The sequence below is a fragment of the Durio zibethinus genome, chromosome 26 (genome assembly GCF_047325235.1).
Source record: "Durio zibethinus cultivar Kanyao isolate XHJ-2024 chromosome 26, ASM4732523v1, whole genome shotgun sequence".
In the NCBI taxonomy this organism is placed as follows: Eukaryota; Viridiplantae; Streptophyta; class Magnoliopsida; order Malvales; family Malvaceae; genus Durio; species Durio zibethinus.
In genome coordinates, this window is record NC_143187.1 from 4,964,162 (window position 1) to 4,983,637 (window position 19,476).

The 19,476-nt window shown below is 39.5% G+C and overlaps 2 protein-coding genes and 1 pseudogene across 3 annotated transcripts; 2 read left to right on the forward strand and 1 right to left on the reverse strand.

Moving 5' to 3' along the window:
* The first annotated feature begins 734 nt into the window (after window positions 1–734).
* On the forward strand, window positions 735–12,649 carry LOC111274597 (anoctamin-like protein At1g73020). Of its 2 annotated transcripts, none has more exons than XR_016334222.1 (16): window positions 735–2,035; window positions 2,708–2,777; window positions 2,888–3,003; window positions 3,552–3,678; window positions 3,762–3,862; window positions 3,952–4,043; window positions 4,152–4,256; window positions 4,365–4,634; window positions 4,824–4,956; window positions 5,038–5,151; window positions 5,237–5,307; window positions 5,398–5,525; window positions 5,845–5,927; window positions 6,027–6,134; window positions 11,963–12,078; window positions 12,195–12,649. XR_016334222.1 is itself a non-coding variant. In XM_022859353.2 (16 exons), exons 1-16 carry the CDS (start codon window positions 1,862–1,864, stop codon window positions 12,348–12,350), a joined length of 2,007 nt encoding a protein of 668 aa, XP_022715088.1. In that variant the 5' UTR covers window positions 757–1,861; the 3' UTR covers window positions 12,351–12,649. The 2 variants fall into 2 exon arrangements, 1 of the variants encoding a protein (XP_022715088.1); XM_022859353.2 differs by having other exon boundaries at window positions 757–2,035; window positions 11,920–12,078.
* Window positions 12,650–12,909: 260 nt separating this feature from the next.
* LOC111274599 (uncharacterized) lies at window positions 12,910–13,719 on the reverse strand. The gene has a single exon (XM_022859354.2). It carries the CDS (start codon window positions 13,702–13,704, stop codon window positions 13,357–13,359), a length of 348 nt encoding a protein of 115 aa, XP_022715089.1. The 5' UTR covers window positions 13,705–13,719; the 3' UTR covers window positions 12,910–13,356.
* A 2,296-nt stretch (window positions 13,720–16,015) lies between these two features.
* Window positions 16,016–18,765, forward strand: LOC111274600 (aspartyl protease family protein At5g10770 pseudogene; annotated as a pseudogene).
* The last annotated feature ends 711 nt before the right edge of the window (window positions 18,766–19,476 follow it).

The window sequence follows — 19,476 nt, forward strand, 5'->3', positions numbered from 1 at the left end:
TCATAATTGTTTTATTTTCATTTTTTAAAAAAAATGGATGCTACAATAGGCTGATTAATGCCAAAAATGGGTTGCTGCTCTTCATGTTTTCGTTTTATCTTGAAGAACTACATTTTCTCTCCTAGCTCTTATTTTATTTTATTTTATAAAGAATATAGGTTTTAAATTTTAAATTATTGCCATAATTATATATAGGTATATTATATTACAAGTTACAAAATTACCAATATGTTTACTGTACATTTATGTGAATAAGTTATTTTCATGACACGTAAAATAATTTTAATTTTTAATTATTTATTGAATAATTTTATTCAATTATTAAAATATTTCAAATTTTAAAAATTTTGACTTATTCAAATCTTTGAGTACTCTCATTAGTAGTTTGCATGTGTTTATGGTACTTTATCAGTTTGATCAAGGTGTGATAAGTAGATGCAAAATGCGTAAGTAATTTGCATGCATGGGTGGAGTTGATAATGAGGTCAAATAGTTTGAGACGAGTTTTTTAAGGTTGTCTTTTCTCATAAAACTTGTTGTTCATATATAGATAAGATATGCTACTATCATTTTAGCTAATATTATTGTCAAATGAAGCAAACCCTGCTTCCTGGAAACTTCCATAATCCAAACGCCACAAGCTGCTGCAACAAACAGGCTTTTTCCTAAGGTCTATTTCCTATCACTTGGAATATGCAAAACCTCCTTAATTGGCTTGTATGTTCAAAATGACAGAACACGGAACAAGAAACTCATCCTGTACATATAGAAGATTTCCCAACTCTCTTCTAATCTAAACTTTTAAATGCAACAGTATATATTTATTAGGTATTCTAATAAATGCTGTGTGAAACTATATCAATGAATGAGGGAATATGTATAATCCAACACGCATTACTGCTGAAGTGCTGCTATTAATGCCTGTTATTCCAAAAACTATGCTGCCAGGAGAATGATAATAATAAATAAATTTTAGCATACGACTTTCATCCTCATAACTCCACATATTCCACAACTATTCACCACCTGAAAATGGATTGGAAAATCGGCTTTGTGATGTAAGTATTTTCTGTTTACAAAAACCAAGAACTGAAAAATGCAAAGAGGATCGTGCCCCCATGGTGGCATGATCATTACTCATTGCCTTTACAGGATTACACACATCAGACCGGCCTCACCAAAACGGCATGGGGTGGCAACAAAAAAAAAAAAATCAAAAGTGCCAAGTCACATATGGACGTTTCACTCTCGTATTAACCGTCCTGTGTGTTTCTCTTTCACCTTAACCTCTCCCCCGATACCCGACTTTTCAGACACTTGTGCATAGATTCGTTTATAGATTTTACGCATGTAGTTTTCTTCTATGTACTTCTAATTGTAGTCCTTTGGCATTTTTATAGAAGCTCCTTGCTTTATTTAGCCTAGGAGAGTTGAGAGGAGAGCCTCCCCCACACCCCAGCTGGCTATATTTATTAGGCTAAACAGTGAAACAGGGACCTATTGAGGCCCATGTCCCATTTTGATGGAAATTTATGTCCTTTGAATGTGCATTAATCTTTGTTTGATCCCAAACACAGAAAACCCATTAAGCTGTTGGCTTAAAAAGTAAACACCTTTTTCTCTCCAAAAGATTTAGAAACCGAAGCTGACACTGAAAATTACCTATTTTTGTCATTAGTGCAGAGTTATTTTCAAATTCATTTTGATGGCAAAAATGGATGTCAAACAAGTTTTTATTACTAACTGATTTGAAAGAAGCCACTGCTCCACGACATTGGTTCTTTTAAGCTACAGGGTACTAGATTCAGGTGCTTCTTCTCTTTCCTTGGTGCGTTTTTTGGGTCAATTTGGGCTCTGGAAAATGAATGGGGTTGGAGAAGACCAAATTGTTTACGAGATTGCTGTGGTGGTTCCAAAAAGGAACCTGAAGGAAGAAAATAAGGGTTATGATTGTGTTGAGGTTCTTGTAAATGAGTTAATGGATGTGGGTTTGCTTGTTGAGAGAGTTCATGGCCTTTCAGATGAGTTTATCAAGGTTTGATTTTTCTTTTTTTCCTTCAAATTTGAACATTCTCCGCATTGTTCTGAGAGATCGTTTTTTGTCCCTTTTCTTATAGTATTTTTCTTTCAGTATATTAATTAATTGTTTGTTTTGCCATATGCTGGTTGTTACAGTAAATCTGCAATAACAATATTAGTTAAAGATGTACTCTTTTCCCTTTTGGCTCCTCCTTAGAGATTTTGTGTCTGTGTTGAATATGCAAATATGGTAATTTACATGCTTATTAACAAATTTATATGGTGCAATTGTGGTTGTTTTTTTTATGATATTCTGTTGCATACTAGTTAATGGCAATGGGTTCCTTCAGGGAAAGGCAATTTCTAGTCTTAATTACTTGAGTGTTCCTTGTTAGAAAATGTGAAGGCATTTGTTTGATGACTTCTCTCCAGCCCTCCTATTTTTCTTCCTAAGACATAAAAGAATTTTATTAGCAAATTTGCCTCTAGAGCTGAATTAAACGTGTTATTTACAATATAGAATGTTAATTGGAAATTTGAATTCATTGCCTATTCTGCTTTATTGCTCAATTTATGTTGTTTTCCTGAAGTCATGCTTGAGTCTGTTTTTGTAGTTTCCTTTCTTTTGAGTGGTTTGGATGTAAAGTTAATCTTGAGTTAAGTTGCTCAGTAACTATCCTTCTTTCAGCTGGCAGCACCGTTAGAGACTTTGGGAAAGGCTGCAGCCAAGCTGCAGATGAAGAAGCCCACTCATATTGGTAGTAAATATTTCGCTTTGATATTGATGGTTGTCTCGTTTCTTTTACTTACCATCATTTTAGTATCTACTTGCTTTGATGAAAATTGCTAATAAAGCACTTCACTTTAGGAATTGATTTACAATTTGAGTGGGAAGAGGTTGAAGCCTTTGTGCGGCAGGCTGATGGCTCATTGTTTAGTTGGTGTGAGCGTTTCCAGTGCTACCGTCACTTGATATATGAAACTGTGAGTTCTTAATGTACTCCATCTTACTTATTCTCTCTTTCTAATTTAACATTACTTCTTTATGAGACATCAAGCCTAAATTTAGAGGTCTTGCATGAGGCTGTAAAAATAAATTGGCTTCTTTATCTTTTGGCAGCTCTTTTTATGTTTAACTCAAGTGGTTGATATCAGTAGTTAATTTTATGGAGTCAAATTAAAATTCAAATGCATATTTCCTGAATGAGATGTAATATCTATTGAATTTTATGGTGTTTTACTCAACTATCAGCTCATGTTTGTTCTCTATATAGTAAAAAACGAGCACTGGTTGGCCATTTTTCCATATATTAGTTGTTTTCAATGGTTGGTATATTTGATCTGATCAATTAGGATTTCTCCTGTTTTGACGTTCTCTATATAGTTAAAAATGTTCACATATACAAGGAAGTATTGCCCTGTTGTGTATGTAAACAAATCTTTGGATCTGTAGTGTGTATGTATGCTGCGTCCACTTAAAGATTTTGAATTTCATGCTTCAGAAGACCAGTAATCATATAGAAATTTTACAGGTTAATAAGAATAATTCAGACGTAACTTTAAAATTTGATGGCAAAGAGATCCAATGGGAAGCTGGGGAATCATTACTGCTGAGGTTGGAATTGGAAGGAATTGTTAAACAAGTTTTCCCTTTACATGGTATGCTTAGTTACATTTATTAGCTAATTACCAGCAGTTCTCATGTTCTTGAAGCCCTGAAGTAAGATAAATGCTGTCTATAGATGAAACAAAGAGGAAGAAGCTACTGAGGAGTTGGGCATTGAATTGTTGGGACTTCACAAGTCAACCACTTGATGAGATTTATGCGTATTTTGGGACAAAGGTGATTATAACTTCATAGCTATCAAAATTTTGCAGATCACAATTGCAGTGCTTAGTCAATTGCTTAATCAAGGAATTTGTGAATGTTAGATTGCGGTTTATTTTGCTTTCCTTGGAATGTATACACGTTGGATGCTATTTCCAGCTGCATTTGGGCTTATCTTGCAGTTGATTGATTTTGGGTAAACCTCACCGTTTCTTTCTTCTTGGAAGATATTTTTGCCTTCTCAGTTGTTGAATTGCTTTATCCTTCATTTAATTTGATTGCCTGGGCTTAATGATTTATCCAGATCGTTACAATTACTAGTGCTTCCTGCATTCTTCATAAGCATAGTATTGTGGGCTGTGTTGTTTTTCCAGTTCTGGAAACGTAAAAACTCTGCACTTTCAGCCAGGTAAATTGATTTCATATAACTAGAAGGCCATCTTTCCGAATATGAGGCTTGTTTCCTTAGCTTTTCTGATTTAGTTTCTTTCTCTCTCTCTCTTTGTGGGTGGTGTAGGTGGCATCTTAATTTTTCTGTCAGCACAAGCCAAGGATACAAATCATTGGGGAGGGAGTGGAGCTCCATACAGTCTCCCATGGAACTTATAAAAAATTTGGAAATTGATAAAACGAAAGAGAAAGAAGCATTTCAAAGATATGAATGGTTTGGTTATCTCAAGCGATTCAGAAACGATGCTTTTGTCATTTTGAGTATCATCTGCCTTCAATTGCCATTTGAGTTGGCTTATGCTCATCTCTATGAGGTCATCAAGTCTGATATTGTGAAGTAAGATCCTGCATCTCTCTTTTTTTTTTTTTTTACCTTGAATTAAATATGATTATGCCTGATTAGTAACTTATGTTAATTTATTTTCCTTGGCGGCTACTACAATCCATGTTATGAAAGTTCTTTTGTTTTTATCCTATTTAAATTGCAAAGTGTTTTACTTTATGTGTGTCATGCTTTTGGTTTCAGGTTCGGGTTAACTGCAGTTTATCTTCTTGTAATTCAGTACTTCACAAAGATTGGGGGGAAGATATCAATCAGGCTTATTAAGTATGAAAACAATGACAATACTGAATATCGGGCTGACAGCTTGGTCTACAAAGTATTATTAGAAAGTGGTTTGTCATTCAGTTTTCCTTTCTCTTGTTAAGATTTTATTTGAAGGATTCAATTTATATTTCAGGTGTTTGGTCTTTATTTTATGCAATCATATATCGGGGTTTTCTATCATGCCCTTTTACATCGCAACTTTATGACCCTTCGCCAAGTGTTGATCCAGCGTCTGATACTTTCTGAGGTAAAGATAATTAAGTTTCATTACTTTGTGCTAATACCTTACTACTTCTTGTACTCATGCTTTTGAACTGTAAAATGCTATTTAGGTGTTGGAAAATCTGTTGGAAAATTCTTTGCCATATCTGAAGTACAGCTATAAGAAATATAGAGCTGTTAGGTAAGATTTCCAAATTCTGTGTTTTTGATCTACTTAGCATACGGTACAGCTTAAGTTTACATTTCATTCTAATGCATCTCTTTTGTCAAGAAACAAGAAAAATCGTGAGAAAGGTTCAACTGGGAAGATCCAATTCACTTCCAGGGTGGAGAAAGAGTACCTGAAACCCAAATATTCTGCAAGCATTTGTGAGGAACTGGAAGATGGGCTGTTTGATGGTAATGTGCCCAATATGGAGTAAACTAATTGGTCTGTCAGAAAGTTGTTAAGATAAACTATTCCGTTATTTTCCTTTAAATTACTTTACTTTATTTAGCTCTATTTCCTGCCTAGAATAACATATAAGTGTGTGTTTGTGCTTAGATATATTTGGCCTGGGAAAAGATTTAATGATAATCATAAATTTCAATGAACTTTAGTACTGATTTGCTGTTAGATGTATAAAGACATTCTGTTTTACTTTGATTATAAAACACTACCTCAAACTTACAAAAATAGTTTTTCCTTCTGCTTGATGAAATTTGAAACCATTTGCAGATTTTCTGGAGTTGGCACTGCAGTTTGGAATGATCATGATGTTTGCCTGTGCGTTTCCCCTTGCATTTACCTTCTCTGCCTTGGTACATAATGCTTTAAATGGTGCTTTCACTTTGCAGTTATGATTTGATGTTGATTTCAGTTTTAATAATGTAAACTAAACTTGATAGTTTGATGCATAGAACAACATTGCAGAAATTAAAACAGATGCACTGAAGCTGCTTGCCATGTTGAAAAGACCCGTTCCACGGGCTGCTGCTACAATTGGAGCTTGGCTAAACATTTTTCAGGTATTTTTACGATAAAAATGTATGGTGTCAATCCGATGTTTGCCATCACAAAAAACAAATGTCTTGACTAAGAGAACCACTTTGCTTTAATTCTACTTGCTTTCAAACTGATTTTAGTGAGCCTTACTTGAGCATTTAGTAATTCCTGTTTGTAGCCAAGTCAAAGCAGGGGAATAGTTCTGGAGCCCAGACTTTCATAATTGGGTGGTCCAGTTAAAATTTTTCTGTTACTAAGTGGCTGCTTTCTGCATCTTTTATCATATCCTGAATACTTAAGTAGATACAGAGCATAGCAGTCCTAGTGTCATGGTCAGGCCTTGGTCCTGCCATGACTGACCCTGAACCGAGCAGCGGTCGAGACCGAGCTGGCGGGAAAGCGGTTCTAAGGAATGGGGGCGTGCATTCGGAGCTTTGGAACATGATGCTAACATGTTGTGGGGGCAATGGGAGCCCTGGGCCGCAAGATACGCGGGGAAGTTCGGGACAATGGTCGAACACCCTCAAGCCAAGTAGCCTGGCGGGTGCCATTTGTGGAAGCAGTGTGCGGGCGTTCCGAGCATGGGAATAGGTTGGGGACATTGTGTGTGGACGGTCCATGTCTTAAACCCCGAGATATGCAGGTAAGTATAAGGTAGTACGCCGGTGCCCTGGGACCAGCTAGCCAGTCAGGTGCTGTCGGTCTAAGCCATGTGCGGGCACCTTCGAGTGGGTTGGTGGAGCAACGAGCAGAATCAAGGAGCAATGGTGACCAAGAGGAAGGTTACGGGGCCCTGAGTTAGCTGGAGAAAGGCCCTGAGATGGCTGGGCAGAAAAGTGTCCCCATTTCAAACATTCTTACGGTCACTGGTAGCAGATTGGGAAAATCTCTAACGCTCTTTATAGGGGGACGACTGGTGTCAGCTCTCCACCACCCCCTTGGCTAGCGGGCAGGCGGGGGCCTGGCTAGTCTGAAGTAAGCTACTCCTAGTCACTGCTGGTGGCTAGGTGAGCGGGCATCGTAGGGTCACGAGCGTGGCACGATGTTTCCTCGGGTCACGGTAAACCCGGGGGCGGTTGGGGCCGGCGGGCCTCGTATCGCGCCTTTGCGTTGAACCATGGGGTTAGATGGTAGAGGTCGTTAGGCCCCTCGGTTTCCCCTCCTAGAGCCGGAAGGATCATGCAATGGTGTTTATGTAGGAGGGATGCCATCGAGCCAAAGGGATGTGCGGGCTAGCAGACAGGCATGCTGCTAGACCCCTGTGGCTAGTCAGGAGAGGTGTGCTGCTGCTGAGGCAGCCCACCCAAGTCCCCTTGCGGGACTAGCATGATGGTTGGTGTCAACTATGCGTGTGGGCGGCTGGTGTGCTGCAGCTGCGGCAGTCCACCCAAGTCCCCTTGCGGGACTAGCATGATGTTGGGTGTCAATCATGCGTGCGGGCGGCCGATATTGATGCTAAGGGCCTAAGCCCTAAGAACCGATTCCCGTGGGACGAGATGAGCCTAGAGGCTCCGAGCTGGCTGCCGACCAGCTTAAATGTGGTGCTTGCGTAAACTCGATACGGCAGCTTGCGTACGATACGAGCGGGCGTGGTGTTGGGTTCTCACCATGTTAAAAGGTAATAATATCATGAGAATCGGGACTGTGTGTCCCTACGTGCATACAAGGATTGTGCTCGAGATACCAAGCCTTGCGGACAGAGCTGGGTGCTCGGGGTTACGTTAAGAATCGAGGGTTGTGTGCCCCTCTGGGGATTCGAGGGTCCGTGCTCAAGTCCCTAAGCCCTCCACTTGAAGAATTGCGGGCTGATGCGTGATGAGAGTTGGGTTCCTCTCTATAGAGTTCGAAATGAGCGATCTTATGGGGTCAAAGCCAGGGAAGGCTCGTGGGCATGCGGCTTGAAGGACCGGAATTGGTCTGTCCGCGGAAAAATGGACATGATAGAAGGCTGACCTTGACTAGGATTAGTCTTAGTGCCGCACAGACGCGTGGTTTTAGAAGTAGGAACGCGCGGATTGTGACATTTTGGTATCAGAGACTAGGTTGGCTCAGTGGCGAGAGTTACATGACCCCATGTGTGGGTCTAGCGATGCGAAATCGAGGTGGTGCTAAGCTCAAATGGAGCTATGAGATGCAAATGTGGGTTATGTGCTGATAGGGGCTCAAAAAAGAGCCAACGATGCGTGCTGCGGGAAATATTGGGCCTATGTAAAAAGGCCTTCGAGTAGGCTCTTGGATGCCAAGCAAAAAGGCACCGGAGTCTAGCCTCACCTACAAAAAGGTGTTGGCATATGTTGGGGCATGTGATGCCTTCACGGTGGGAAGGAACCGTAGTGAGACCACGTTGCGAAAAGGGGCTTACACCATGAAATGGTGTTGCGTAAGGCCATGTGGGCCAAGTGAATCTTGTCCTGAGGGGCAGGAGGTATCAAGTTTCAAAATTAATCACTAATGTGTGCACTTGCTGCATGGTGCAGGTGCCCCAGCGGGGGTGCAAGCCGAAGTATTCGGGTCCAAGCATGAAGCTATTACACAGAAGAGTATGGAGTGGCTAGAGAGCAAAGCCACAAGCGAGATGGTCAGTGGACCATGAGCTGCATTGGTCAGTGGACCAGGAATTCTCGTGGTCAGAGGATCACGAGAGTGTGTGAATCGGTGAACCGAGTCTGTGTTGGCCGATAAGAAAGGCTTCACATGAGCTGTGGTGGTCAGTGGGCCACAACAGGGTGTAATCTGGTGAAACCAGCAAAAGGAAATGGCCAGTTGACAAGGCCTCAGACGTGTAGGCCAGTGGACCTTGAGGATTGAGCGGGTGAATCCCCGAGCTGAGCAAATCAGTGGACTAGGCGTTTTGTCGGATCAATGGATCTTCGAGTATGTGCGGATTTTGAGATATCATAGGAGCTATGCTAGAGTCAAGGCAGACAAGGAGTAGATCCATGGAGAAGACATGATTGCGCATAATGCTGTGCCGAGTTTCGAGTAAAAGTGGGGGAGACCTGTCAATTCCCCGTGAGACTGAGCCAAGACAAAGGAGCTTGAGTGATGGAGCTTAGTGTTCGAGCTAGGAGCAAAGACCGAGTTAGTGCGTTTTAAGGTGCCGTCTTGGGGGCGGTTGGTCTGAGGGCCACACCTAGAGAGGTGACCTTGGAGGGGCCGAGAGGACCCAAGTTGGGAGATGACCAAAGTGCTTGAATGCCACTATGTTAGGGTCTATCATGTGGGGTGCTGTATGAGTGCGGTTGACCTAAGCATCATGTCCAGAGGGGCGCATCAGTGGGTTGATGCTGCAAGCTTGCAGTTGGTGTGAGGGGTCACGTCCGGTGGGACGCACCAAGTGAGTGGCAGAGCGGGTGGTCATTCATTCTACTGAGGGTCATTGATCAATGAGGGCACCTCGAGGTCGCAACCTGATAATGACCGAGGGATGAAGCCATGGTATGGCCCATATGATTACAACCAAGATAGGTTAGGCGGTTCGAGCTGCAACAAAGCTGAGCAGCAATGGGATCAATCTACATCAACAATGGACGAGTACTGTGGGCGGTGCCTCATGTGACGGGACCTCGACCCAATCCTTGAGGGCACAAGTGAGAGACATATGAGTAAGTGTCAGCTGTGTGCAACAAGATAGATGGGTGTGGTCTTGGCGTCGATGAGGGCATCGACATAGTAAGTGAGGGAGAGTGTCATGGTCAGGCCTTGGTCCTGCCATGACTGACCCTGAATCAAGCAGCGGTCGAGACTGAGCTGGCGGGAAAGCAGTTCTAAGGAATGGGGGCGTGCATTCGGAGCTTTGGAACATGATGCTAACATGTTGTGGGGGCAATGGGAGCCCTGGGCCGCAAGATACGCGGGGAAGTTCGGGACAGTGGTCGGACACCCTCAAGCCAAGTAGCCTGGCGGGTGCCATCTGTGGAAGCAGTGTGCGGGCGTTCCGAGCATGGGAATAGGTTGGGGACATTGTGTGTGGACGGTCCATGTCCTAAACCCCGAGATATGCAGGTAAGTATAAGGCAGTACGTCGGTGCCCTGGGACCAGCTAGCCTGTCAGGTGCTATCGGTCTAAGCCATGTGCGGGCACCTTCGAGTGGGTTGGTGGAGCAACGAGCAGAATCAAGGAGCAATGGTGACCAAGAGGAAGGTTACGGGGCCCTGAGTTAGCTGGAGAAAGGCCCTGAGATGGCTGGGCAGAAAAGTGTCCCCATTTCAGACATTCTTACGGTCACTGGTAGCAGATTGAGAAAATCTCTAACGCTCTTTATAGGGGGACGACTGGTGTCAGCTCTCCACCACCCCCTTGGCTAGCGGGCAGGCGGGGACCTGGCTAGTTTGAAGTGAGCTACTCTTAGTCACTGCTGGTGGCTAGGCTAGTTTGAAGTGAGCTACTCCTAGTCACTGCTGGTGGCTAGGTGAGCGAGCATCGTAGGTTCACGAGCGTGGCACGATGTTTCCTCGGGTCACGGTAAACCCGGGGGCGGTTGGGGCCGGTGGGCCTTGTATCGCGCCTTTGCGTTGAACCATGGGGTTAGATGGTAGAGATCGTTAGGCCCCTCGGTTTCCCCTCCTGGAGCCGGAAGGATCATGCAATGGTGTTTATGTAGGAGGGATGCCATCGAGCCAAAGAGATGTGCGGGCTAGCAAACAGTCATGCTGCTAGACCCCTGTGGCTAGTCAGGAGAGGTGTGCTGCTGCTGGGGCAGCCCACCCAAATCCCCTTGCGGGACTAGCATGATGGTTGGTGTCAACTATGCGTGCGGGCGGCTGGTGTGCTGCAGCTGGGGCAGTCCACCCAAGTCCCCTTGTGGGACTAGCATGATGTTGGGTGTCAATCATGCGTGCGGGCGGCCGATACTGATGCTAAGGGCCTAAGCCTTAAGAACCGAGTCTTGTGGGATGAGATGAGCCTAGAGGCTCTGAGCTGGCTGCCGACCAGTTTAAATGTGGTGCTTGCGTAAACTCGATACGGGAGCTTGCGTATGATACGAGCGGGCGTGGTGTTGGGTTCTCACCATGTTAAGAGGTAACAATATCATGAGAACTGGGACTGTGTGTCCCTATGGGCATACAAGGATCGGTGTTTGAGATACCAAGCCTTGCGGGCAGAGCTGGGTGCTCGGGGCTACGTTAAGAATCGAGGGTTGTGTGCCCCTCTGGGGATTCGAGGGTCCGTGCTCGAGTCCTTAAGCCCTCCACTTGAAGAATTGCGGGCTGATGCGTGATGAGAGTTGGGTTCCTCTCTATAGAGTTCGGAATGAGCAACCCTACGGGGTCAAAGCCAGGGAAGGCTCGTGGGCATGCGGCTTGAAGGACTGGAATTGGTCTGTCCGCGGAAAAATGGACACGATAGAAGGCTGACCTTGACTAGGATTAGTCTTGGTGTCGCACGGACGCGTGCTTTCAGAAGTAGGAACGCGCGGATCGTGACACCTAGCCTGGGAATTGTGACTTTGATCAGAAACTACACTGGAAGCATGCTTCACTTGTGGGTAATTTGTGATCTGTTTTCTTTTTGTACCCTAGCTCATTAAAAAAGAGCAAGAATATTGTATCTACAGCAAATACCAATTATGGGTAAGGAATGGTATTTCCATATGTATATATGATCTATGAACATTAAGAAATTTATCTCTGCACACTTCTAGAATAAGTGATGCAATCCAAAATTTTAACTAGGATTATAGATCTGGTTCTATTTTTGGGCATTCCAAAGATGTTTTCTCAATCTTCACCGACTGTTCACCTATATTCTTTTCACTCTTCAACGCATTCCATGGTATTTACTGATATGTTGACTTTGAATTTCAGTTCCTAATACTGATGTCAATATGCACCAATTCTGCACTTTTAGTATGGCTATACGATCAGGAAGGGAAATGGAAAATAGAGCCTGGCCTTGCAGCAATTCTCGTCATGGAACATGTTCTGCTGTTGATTAAATTTTGGTTCTCTCGCTTTGTTCCTGAGGTTTCTTCTCTTACTCTACCACGGATTAATTTGTTTACCTATTCTTTTAAAAGCTAAACACAGTGATTTGAAAAAGTATGAGAGTAAAAGAAGCATTGACCTCTCTTTCATGACAGGAACCTGCTTGGGTGAGAGTGAATCGGATGAAGAATGCAACACAAGCACACGACATGTGCTCTAAACAGCTTTTGAGGAGCATATCTGGGGGAGAAAGGGCGTCTGGGGGATTAATTCCAAGAAAGACAGCTGATGGAACAAATAAAACAGAGTAATGTAGAAACCCACCAGACTGGTGTATCCTCAAACTCATTTGCCTTAAGTGGTGAACAAGATTAACAGGTTGATGGTTCTACCAATCATCAAACCTAGCTTAGTTACAAATTTTGCAAACCACCCAAATATGTATAGGTTTTCTTTTCCCCTTTTTTTTTCTTTTTGTAAATTCAAGTAATACTTTATCATGGATTGTTTGCAACTGTGTTTATTTTTAATTATGTAGTGGTTGGTGTAAAGAATTTTGCAAACAGAGAAATCTCAAATCGTTCTTTTGTTTTTCTTTTCACATCTATAAGTATTTTCTTGGCAGATTTCTTTTAACCTTTTTTTTTTTTTGGATAATCATTCCCAAAATAATCTGTCCAAAGGTATCTTTCAAACGAATAACAGGAAGATATTGTGTCGATTGCACTTTAATCACCTCCATAAGAAAAGATCTCACCCACTCTTTGATGCGAATGAGGAACCCTGCTTGCTTTTTCCACGCTTTACTTGTGTGCCATTAAAGCATTGGCTCAAGTTTCTCTCATGAGCATTACCATGCGCTGCAAGAAATTCGCTGAATATCTCCATTATGTATTATTATTTTTTGGGTACATCATTTCTCAATGAATTCTAACAAAAGAAACAAAATGCTTCAAGTAAAATAATAAAAAATTAACAATCAAAAGAATATACGTAAGAATGCAGATTTGGAGGAGTCAAAGACAGCAATTCCTGTCTAACAAAAACTATATACAAAGGCAAACATGTCCGAAGCTGTTCATCTCCTTTGAATTTTGACCTTTTCTAGAAGTTATCCCACCCAGTTGAACTTTAGATCACTAATAGATTTGTTCCCATCTTTGCTTCGATGTCATCAGCCAGCTCTCATCATCTCAGGACTCAGATGTACAATTTTCAGCCTTAAATAGAATGAATTCCAACCAGGAAAAAACCCTCAACATCTCAATCTACAACAATCAATAACACCAACGTCAAGTCCTTCAAAACTAGTTATAGCTATGCATGAGATGAGCTTCTAGAGCTCCCATATCGATCACTCTTCCTGGAGCTCCCAAAACGATCACTAACTTGACGAGCATATGCCACAACAGCCTTAGCCCATCTCTTGATCTCAGCCTTGAACTTGTTAGAATCAAGGTCGTTTAATGATGACACCGGTTCCATTGAAACCTCCATGAAGGAGAAACATCGGTTAAAGCTTCTGCGCTTTTTGTTACTACCAGTAACGTAGCTCTTAACAGCTTCGTCGCCGTTGTCGAGAGCAACAGTTTTCTTGACAGACATGGTTATATATGTCCTATAAGGACCAAAAGATAATGTCGGAAATGGTTGCTCAAATGACATTCCTGAAACGTATTTATATGGTCGGGGTATTAAACTTTGATAAGTAACACGGTTGTTCAGAACGTGCGGCAAAATAATTCCATTGACTTGACTTTTCAACGTTCTGCAGTTAGATTCCTGTAAAACTTTGGTCTATCCCATCTGGTGTAGCTTTTAACATGGATGAAACTGTAAAATTATCCTAATTAGTAGAAAACAATTTAATTTTAAAAAAATTCTAGCATTTTCATGTGGAAAAAAATCCATATACGAAATTCTAACTCTTAAAATTTTCGGCTTAAGCATTGCTTGAATAATTTATGTACTAAATTGTTACCTCCATGAATTAAATTTTGGTTGTAGATTAAAAATAACTTTGTGAAGAATATACGTATTAAAGTGATATTATCTCATATCGGTTAAATCTAAATTTTTATGATATTATATTCAATTTCAATCTTTATATTTATAATCAATTAATTTTAAATTAAATACTTAACATAATATCAAAACTTAGATTATGTTTAGTGCTTTTCTTGACTTATACTCGTATTAAGTTGTCACGAGTTAGTTTAATTTATGCATGATTCTTGAGAGAATTTTATCTGTACGTGATAAAAACTCTTAAAATGATATTATTTTATTTTTATTAAATCTTAAATGTATCATATATAATTTTATATTCAAATTTGAACTCTTCATCTAGAATGAATTTAGCTTAACAATATGAAATACTGACTCTTAATAAAATGGGATTTTGATTAAAAGTGTGCACGATTGGGTTTAATTAGAAGTTTCTTGGACACTAGGAATGGTTGTATACTTGCTCACCAAGTATCTGAATAACAACCCAAAAAACCAAAAAAATTAATCACCTAATACCAACTACTATAAATATAATTACGAATTCAATTGTCCAACAAATCGATTTTAAATGGTTGTTTAAAACAAAAACAAAAGGAAAAAGAAAAAAAATTTTCCCATTTGAATATGCACACATGCTAAATGGTACCTGGTTTTACAGAAACGGTCGTAATCTTAAATTTCTCTGCTGTTTCTGCTTCGAGAATTCTATAAAAGTTGAGGAATATTCTTTGATAGCAAATTCAATATAATGGGGCTAACAGCCTGGCGCACGAGTTGCTATATAAATATATAAAAGTATTTTTACAATATTGATTATAAAATCATTACTGATATAAGTCATAGAAACTGAGATTTTCTGGTGATGGCCTTACTGTATTTTTAATGGTGTATGAATGTAGTAATTTTTTGGAAAATAATAAATTTAGAAATGCCTTAGATTTATCAAAATTTATAATTATTATAAAAAAATATATAGGCTTAAGTATAAAAAATTTTTAAATTGAAATTAAATAATTATCCAAACCTGTACTCTCAAATATTTATTATCATCTAATTAAACCCTCAAACATTTAATTTTATTTAATTAAAGATTTAATTAAATAAAATTAATTAATTATAAGAAAAGGATAAAGATTAGAGCTTAAGTCAGACAAAATGGCTGTTATTATATTTGGTACACGTAACAATCACCCTAGCATCCAACACGCAGTTAGTCCAAAATAATAGCAGTAATTGTTGGAAATATGAAACTAAGGGAAGCCTATACGAAACTGAAATTGTGGCGTTTTTCCTTTGAATAATTCACTGTCGGATCCAAAATTATCTTCCGCGTTATCCTGAATGGAGACGAAATTTCGAGTTTAAAAGTATGGCTTAAAATTCATAATCTTGGTGCAATCTTTTCTAAAAATAAGGGGAAAAAGATACCTTGGGACTTTGTTGTTCTAGCTAGTTATTAGCATGGTCAAATACTTAATCGGAATTTTTGTCCTACTTTTTTGAGCTGGTGTGGTTTGAAAGTGTTTATTATTAGAAATTAAAAAGTTTTTAATTTTTAAGACCTTAATTATAATAATAATAATGTATATATTACATCACAATATATAAAGATATCAAATTAAACAGATATACGTGAACGTGAACATTTATATTTACAGTGCATAACGATAAAATTATTTTAGACATATTTAAAAGTTATCAACTTAATTTAATTTAATCCGAGTCTTAAATAAAAATTTTAAAATTTGATTTTAGATAAATTGATATATTATTTAATTAATAAAAATTATATTTTTATTTAATTTTTTTATGAAATTATTAATATAATATAATTTACAATTATTGTTAAATATTATATTTAGATATGAAAAATCATTCCATAATCATTACAATAAAAAATTAAAACATAACTAAAAAATTTAATATAAAATTAAAACCTGAGATCATCATAACATTTAGCCAAAAAATAAAAACACTTTTATTATTTATAAGGTGTAAATTTCTGATTGCTCACACTGATTACAATCTCTAAGGCTCTAACCTTTATCATATGTCGAGCTTTGACATTTCTAACTCAACACCCAACCACCTAAGCATCGTTGACAGCTACCAGATTTTTGACATTAATTGTCACATCAATCCTTTTGAACAATGGTGCTCCTGCGTTAGAATATATTAATAATAATACTATTTCAATAACTATATTCATTCATTGTATTTTAATTTTGGATTAAATCTAATAAATAAATTTATTAATAGCATATGATAAATTTATAATTAATAGCATGAAAGATTCATGTGTTGAGCATTGCAGGACAATATAATCACTACCAAGTACATTATCAGGAGTATATATTTTATTTGGGTTGAATAAAAAAAAAGTTTTATGATCTGAAAAATATTTTCAAATCATAATAAAGTTTTAGTTAGAGAGGACCTTTAATGGCCCAAAATCCTTGAACCTTCTCAACATTCAGAGGGTTGCCTGCATGGGATGCTTTGCTTTCATTTAATTTTGCCATATTGATTGGCCAACCGTTAGGACCTCGACAGGATAGGTAAAAGACCTACTGAGAATGATAGCTAAAGGAACACAATTATTGAGTACAATAATTGGGCTCTGAATCTCATTTTATATGTAATTCCATAGGTGTTCTTTGCATTCAGCAATGCAGATATATGCTCATCTAGGTATAGAACGGCCCTTCGATGGAAGTACCCTTTCCAACCAAAAGATTTGGCAAATTAAAATAAGGAAAAGAGTTGTGATTACAAGAAACAATTAAGTTCGGATTTCCTTCACAATAGATAACAATTTTATACAAGTTTATTTCTTGGAACTAGTCAAACAGTCTAACAATTTCTCATGAACATTTCATACCAAGTTGGCTAGACAACTTTTTTCAATCAAGCCCCGTTATTATCGAAGGAATTTGACAGCATTCATTTTTCTCCCAATCAAATAGTTAATAGTTGGCATTAATTGCTTTATCCAATTCCTCTTCTGTCGGAACTCTGCCCCAGTCACAAACTCACACTTACAAAGGAAAATTAATGTCCTCCTTTCAGGTTTAAGCTCCCCTTCTTTTAGATAAGACAGGACAAGGATATAAATCGGCTGCAGATCAACTGAGATGGCGTTTGTTTGATTACTAGTTTTCTGTCTGTCACTTGCTGTTGGAGTGGAACCTCTGCTGGCAGAACTCCAAGGCATGTATTTCTTTCTGTATTCTAAACAGAAATGCATAGATTTTAATGTACTCTTATCATTTTTATGAACAATGAACCCATTTTTGCAGGGAGCAAGTTGGAAGTCAACCAGTCTGGAATACACCTTAAGGTCTATCACGTTCAAGGGCCTGAATCTTCTCTCGCCCCAAATTTCTTATCCTTCTCTGATTTCCTCTTGCGAGATGAAGAACGTGTTAAGGATCTCAATTCCATATTAGCAAAAAGCATAGACCGATCAGGCAGTAGTAGCACTGCTTCTGCTTTATCTCAGAGATCAGGATATTGGTTTAGTGGAAAATCTTTAAGTATTCCATTGAATCCAGGTTTATCCATTGGCACAGCGAACTACTATGTTAGGATAGGCATTGGAACTCCGGCCAATTACTATGCCATGCTCATGGAACAGGTAGCTCCTTCTCCTGGATCCAGTGTGAGCCTTGTGCAATAGACTGTCACAGCCAGGCAGACCCTCTTTTTAATCCCTCTGCATCTAAGACATATAAATCTCTCTCGTGTGACGCCCCTGAATGCTCTTCGCTTAAGGAAGCAACTCTGAACAACCCTTCATGTTCAGCTTCAAACAAGTGCATATACGAGGCCAGCTATAGTGATAAATCATACTCAATCGGCTTCTTAAGTCAAAGATTTACTGACCTTAGCACAATCCCAGACCTTCCCTAATTTCGTCTATGGATGCGGGCAGGACAATGAAGGTTTGTTCGGAAGGTCAGCTGGGATATTAGGCCTAGCCCCTAGCAAACTCTCCATGCTAGCTCTGGTGTCCTCCAAATATGGATATGCTTTCTCTTACTGTCTGCCAACAACTGACACTACAACCGGAGGTTTCCTGACAATAGGAATTCGACCTGTATCATCATACAAGTTTACCCCCATGATCAGAGGTCCTAATCAGAATCCAAATCTATACCATCTGAGGTTGACATCCATCATTGTGGCAGGTATCCCACTGAGGGTGGCTGCTGCTCAATATAGAGTTCCAACCATCATAGACTCTGGAACTGTTATCACACGCCTGCCTCCGTCTTTGTATTCTGCCTTACGAGATGCCTTTGTAAGCATCATGTCCAAAAAGTATGCGCAAGCCCCTGGATATTCGATATTCGATGCCTGTTTCCGGGGGACTGTCAAGAGTTTCTCGGTGGTACCTGAGATTCAAATGATGTTTCAAGGAGGAGCTGACCTCACTCTTGGTGCTTCCAATGTGCTCATACAAGTTGATGAGGGCGTTGCCTGCTTGGCCTTTGAATTGAACCAAGAAGCCATAATCGGAAATCATCAACAGCAGACGTTTGAGGTTGCTTATGATGTGTCAAATTCAAGAATTGGCTTCGCTGCTAATGCCTGCCATTGATATCTACCATTTTCCGTTTGATAATTAATTATGTGAACTATAAAATGTTTGAATAATCACACCGTAAATCAAGGACATATATATATATATATAAAATCGAATATCTTAATTAAGTGTAGATGTCACTACATGGAATAATAAGCTATGAACAGACTGTCATTCCTAGGATTCGCTGATCTGTTTCGAGTCATGGCAGACAACCACAGGAAATGAATCATATGCTTTTCCCAGCCTTGGATAAGACGCTAATACGAGCTGCATATTTTGCTTTAACCTTAGATATATGTTTTCAGTCTGTTGTAGAACAAGTTTTGATGTTAGAATGCCGTGTGCAGAGGCAAAATTTTGCAGATTATACGTACAAATTAAAGTTTGGTCAAAATTATGAATAATTGTACTCCAAAAAAATCTCTAAACTTGGCTCCCATTTCTAAAACAAATGACACCTAAAATATGCAGAGGATGGGAACATTAGCCATCATTGTTTATCAACATTGGTCGAGAGGCTTGGAAAGGCAGCTGCCGGTTGCTGCACTTTCTTTTTCTTCTGAGAAATGACAAACTATATTTCGAATTAGATATATATATATATATATATATATATATATATATAAACCACTAATCAAGGGATGTTGCGACCTAACCAAGTTTTCTAGATAATCATAAAAGGAATCAGCTCAGCTCCAATTAGATGATCATGAGGTACAAGATTTCTTGTTTGTCAAGTGGACGATAATGAACAATAGTATAAACACCCCAATGCATCCCTCAATTGTAGTCAATGCTTTTTTCCCCTTCCTCTTTTCTCTTTTTGGTTCATATAT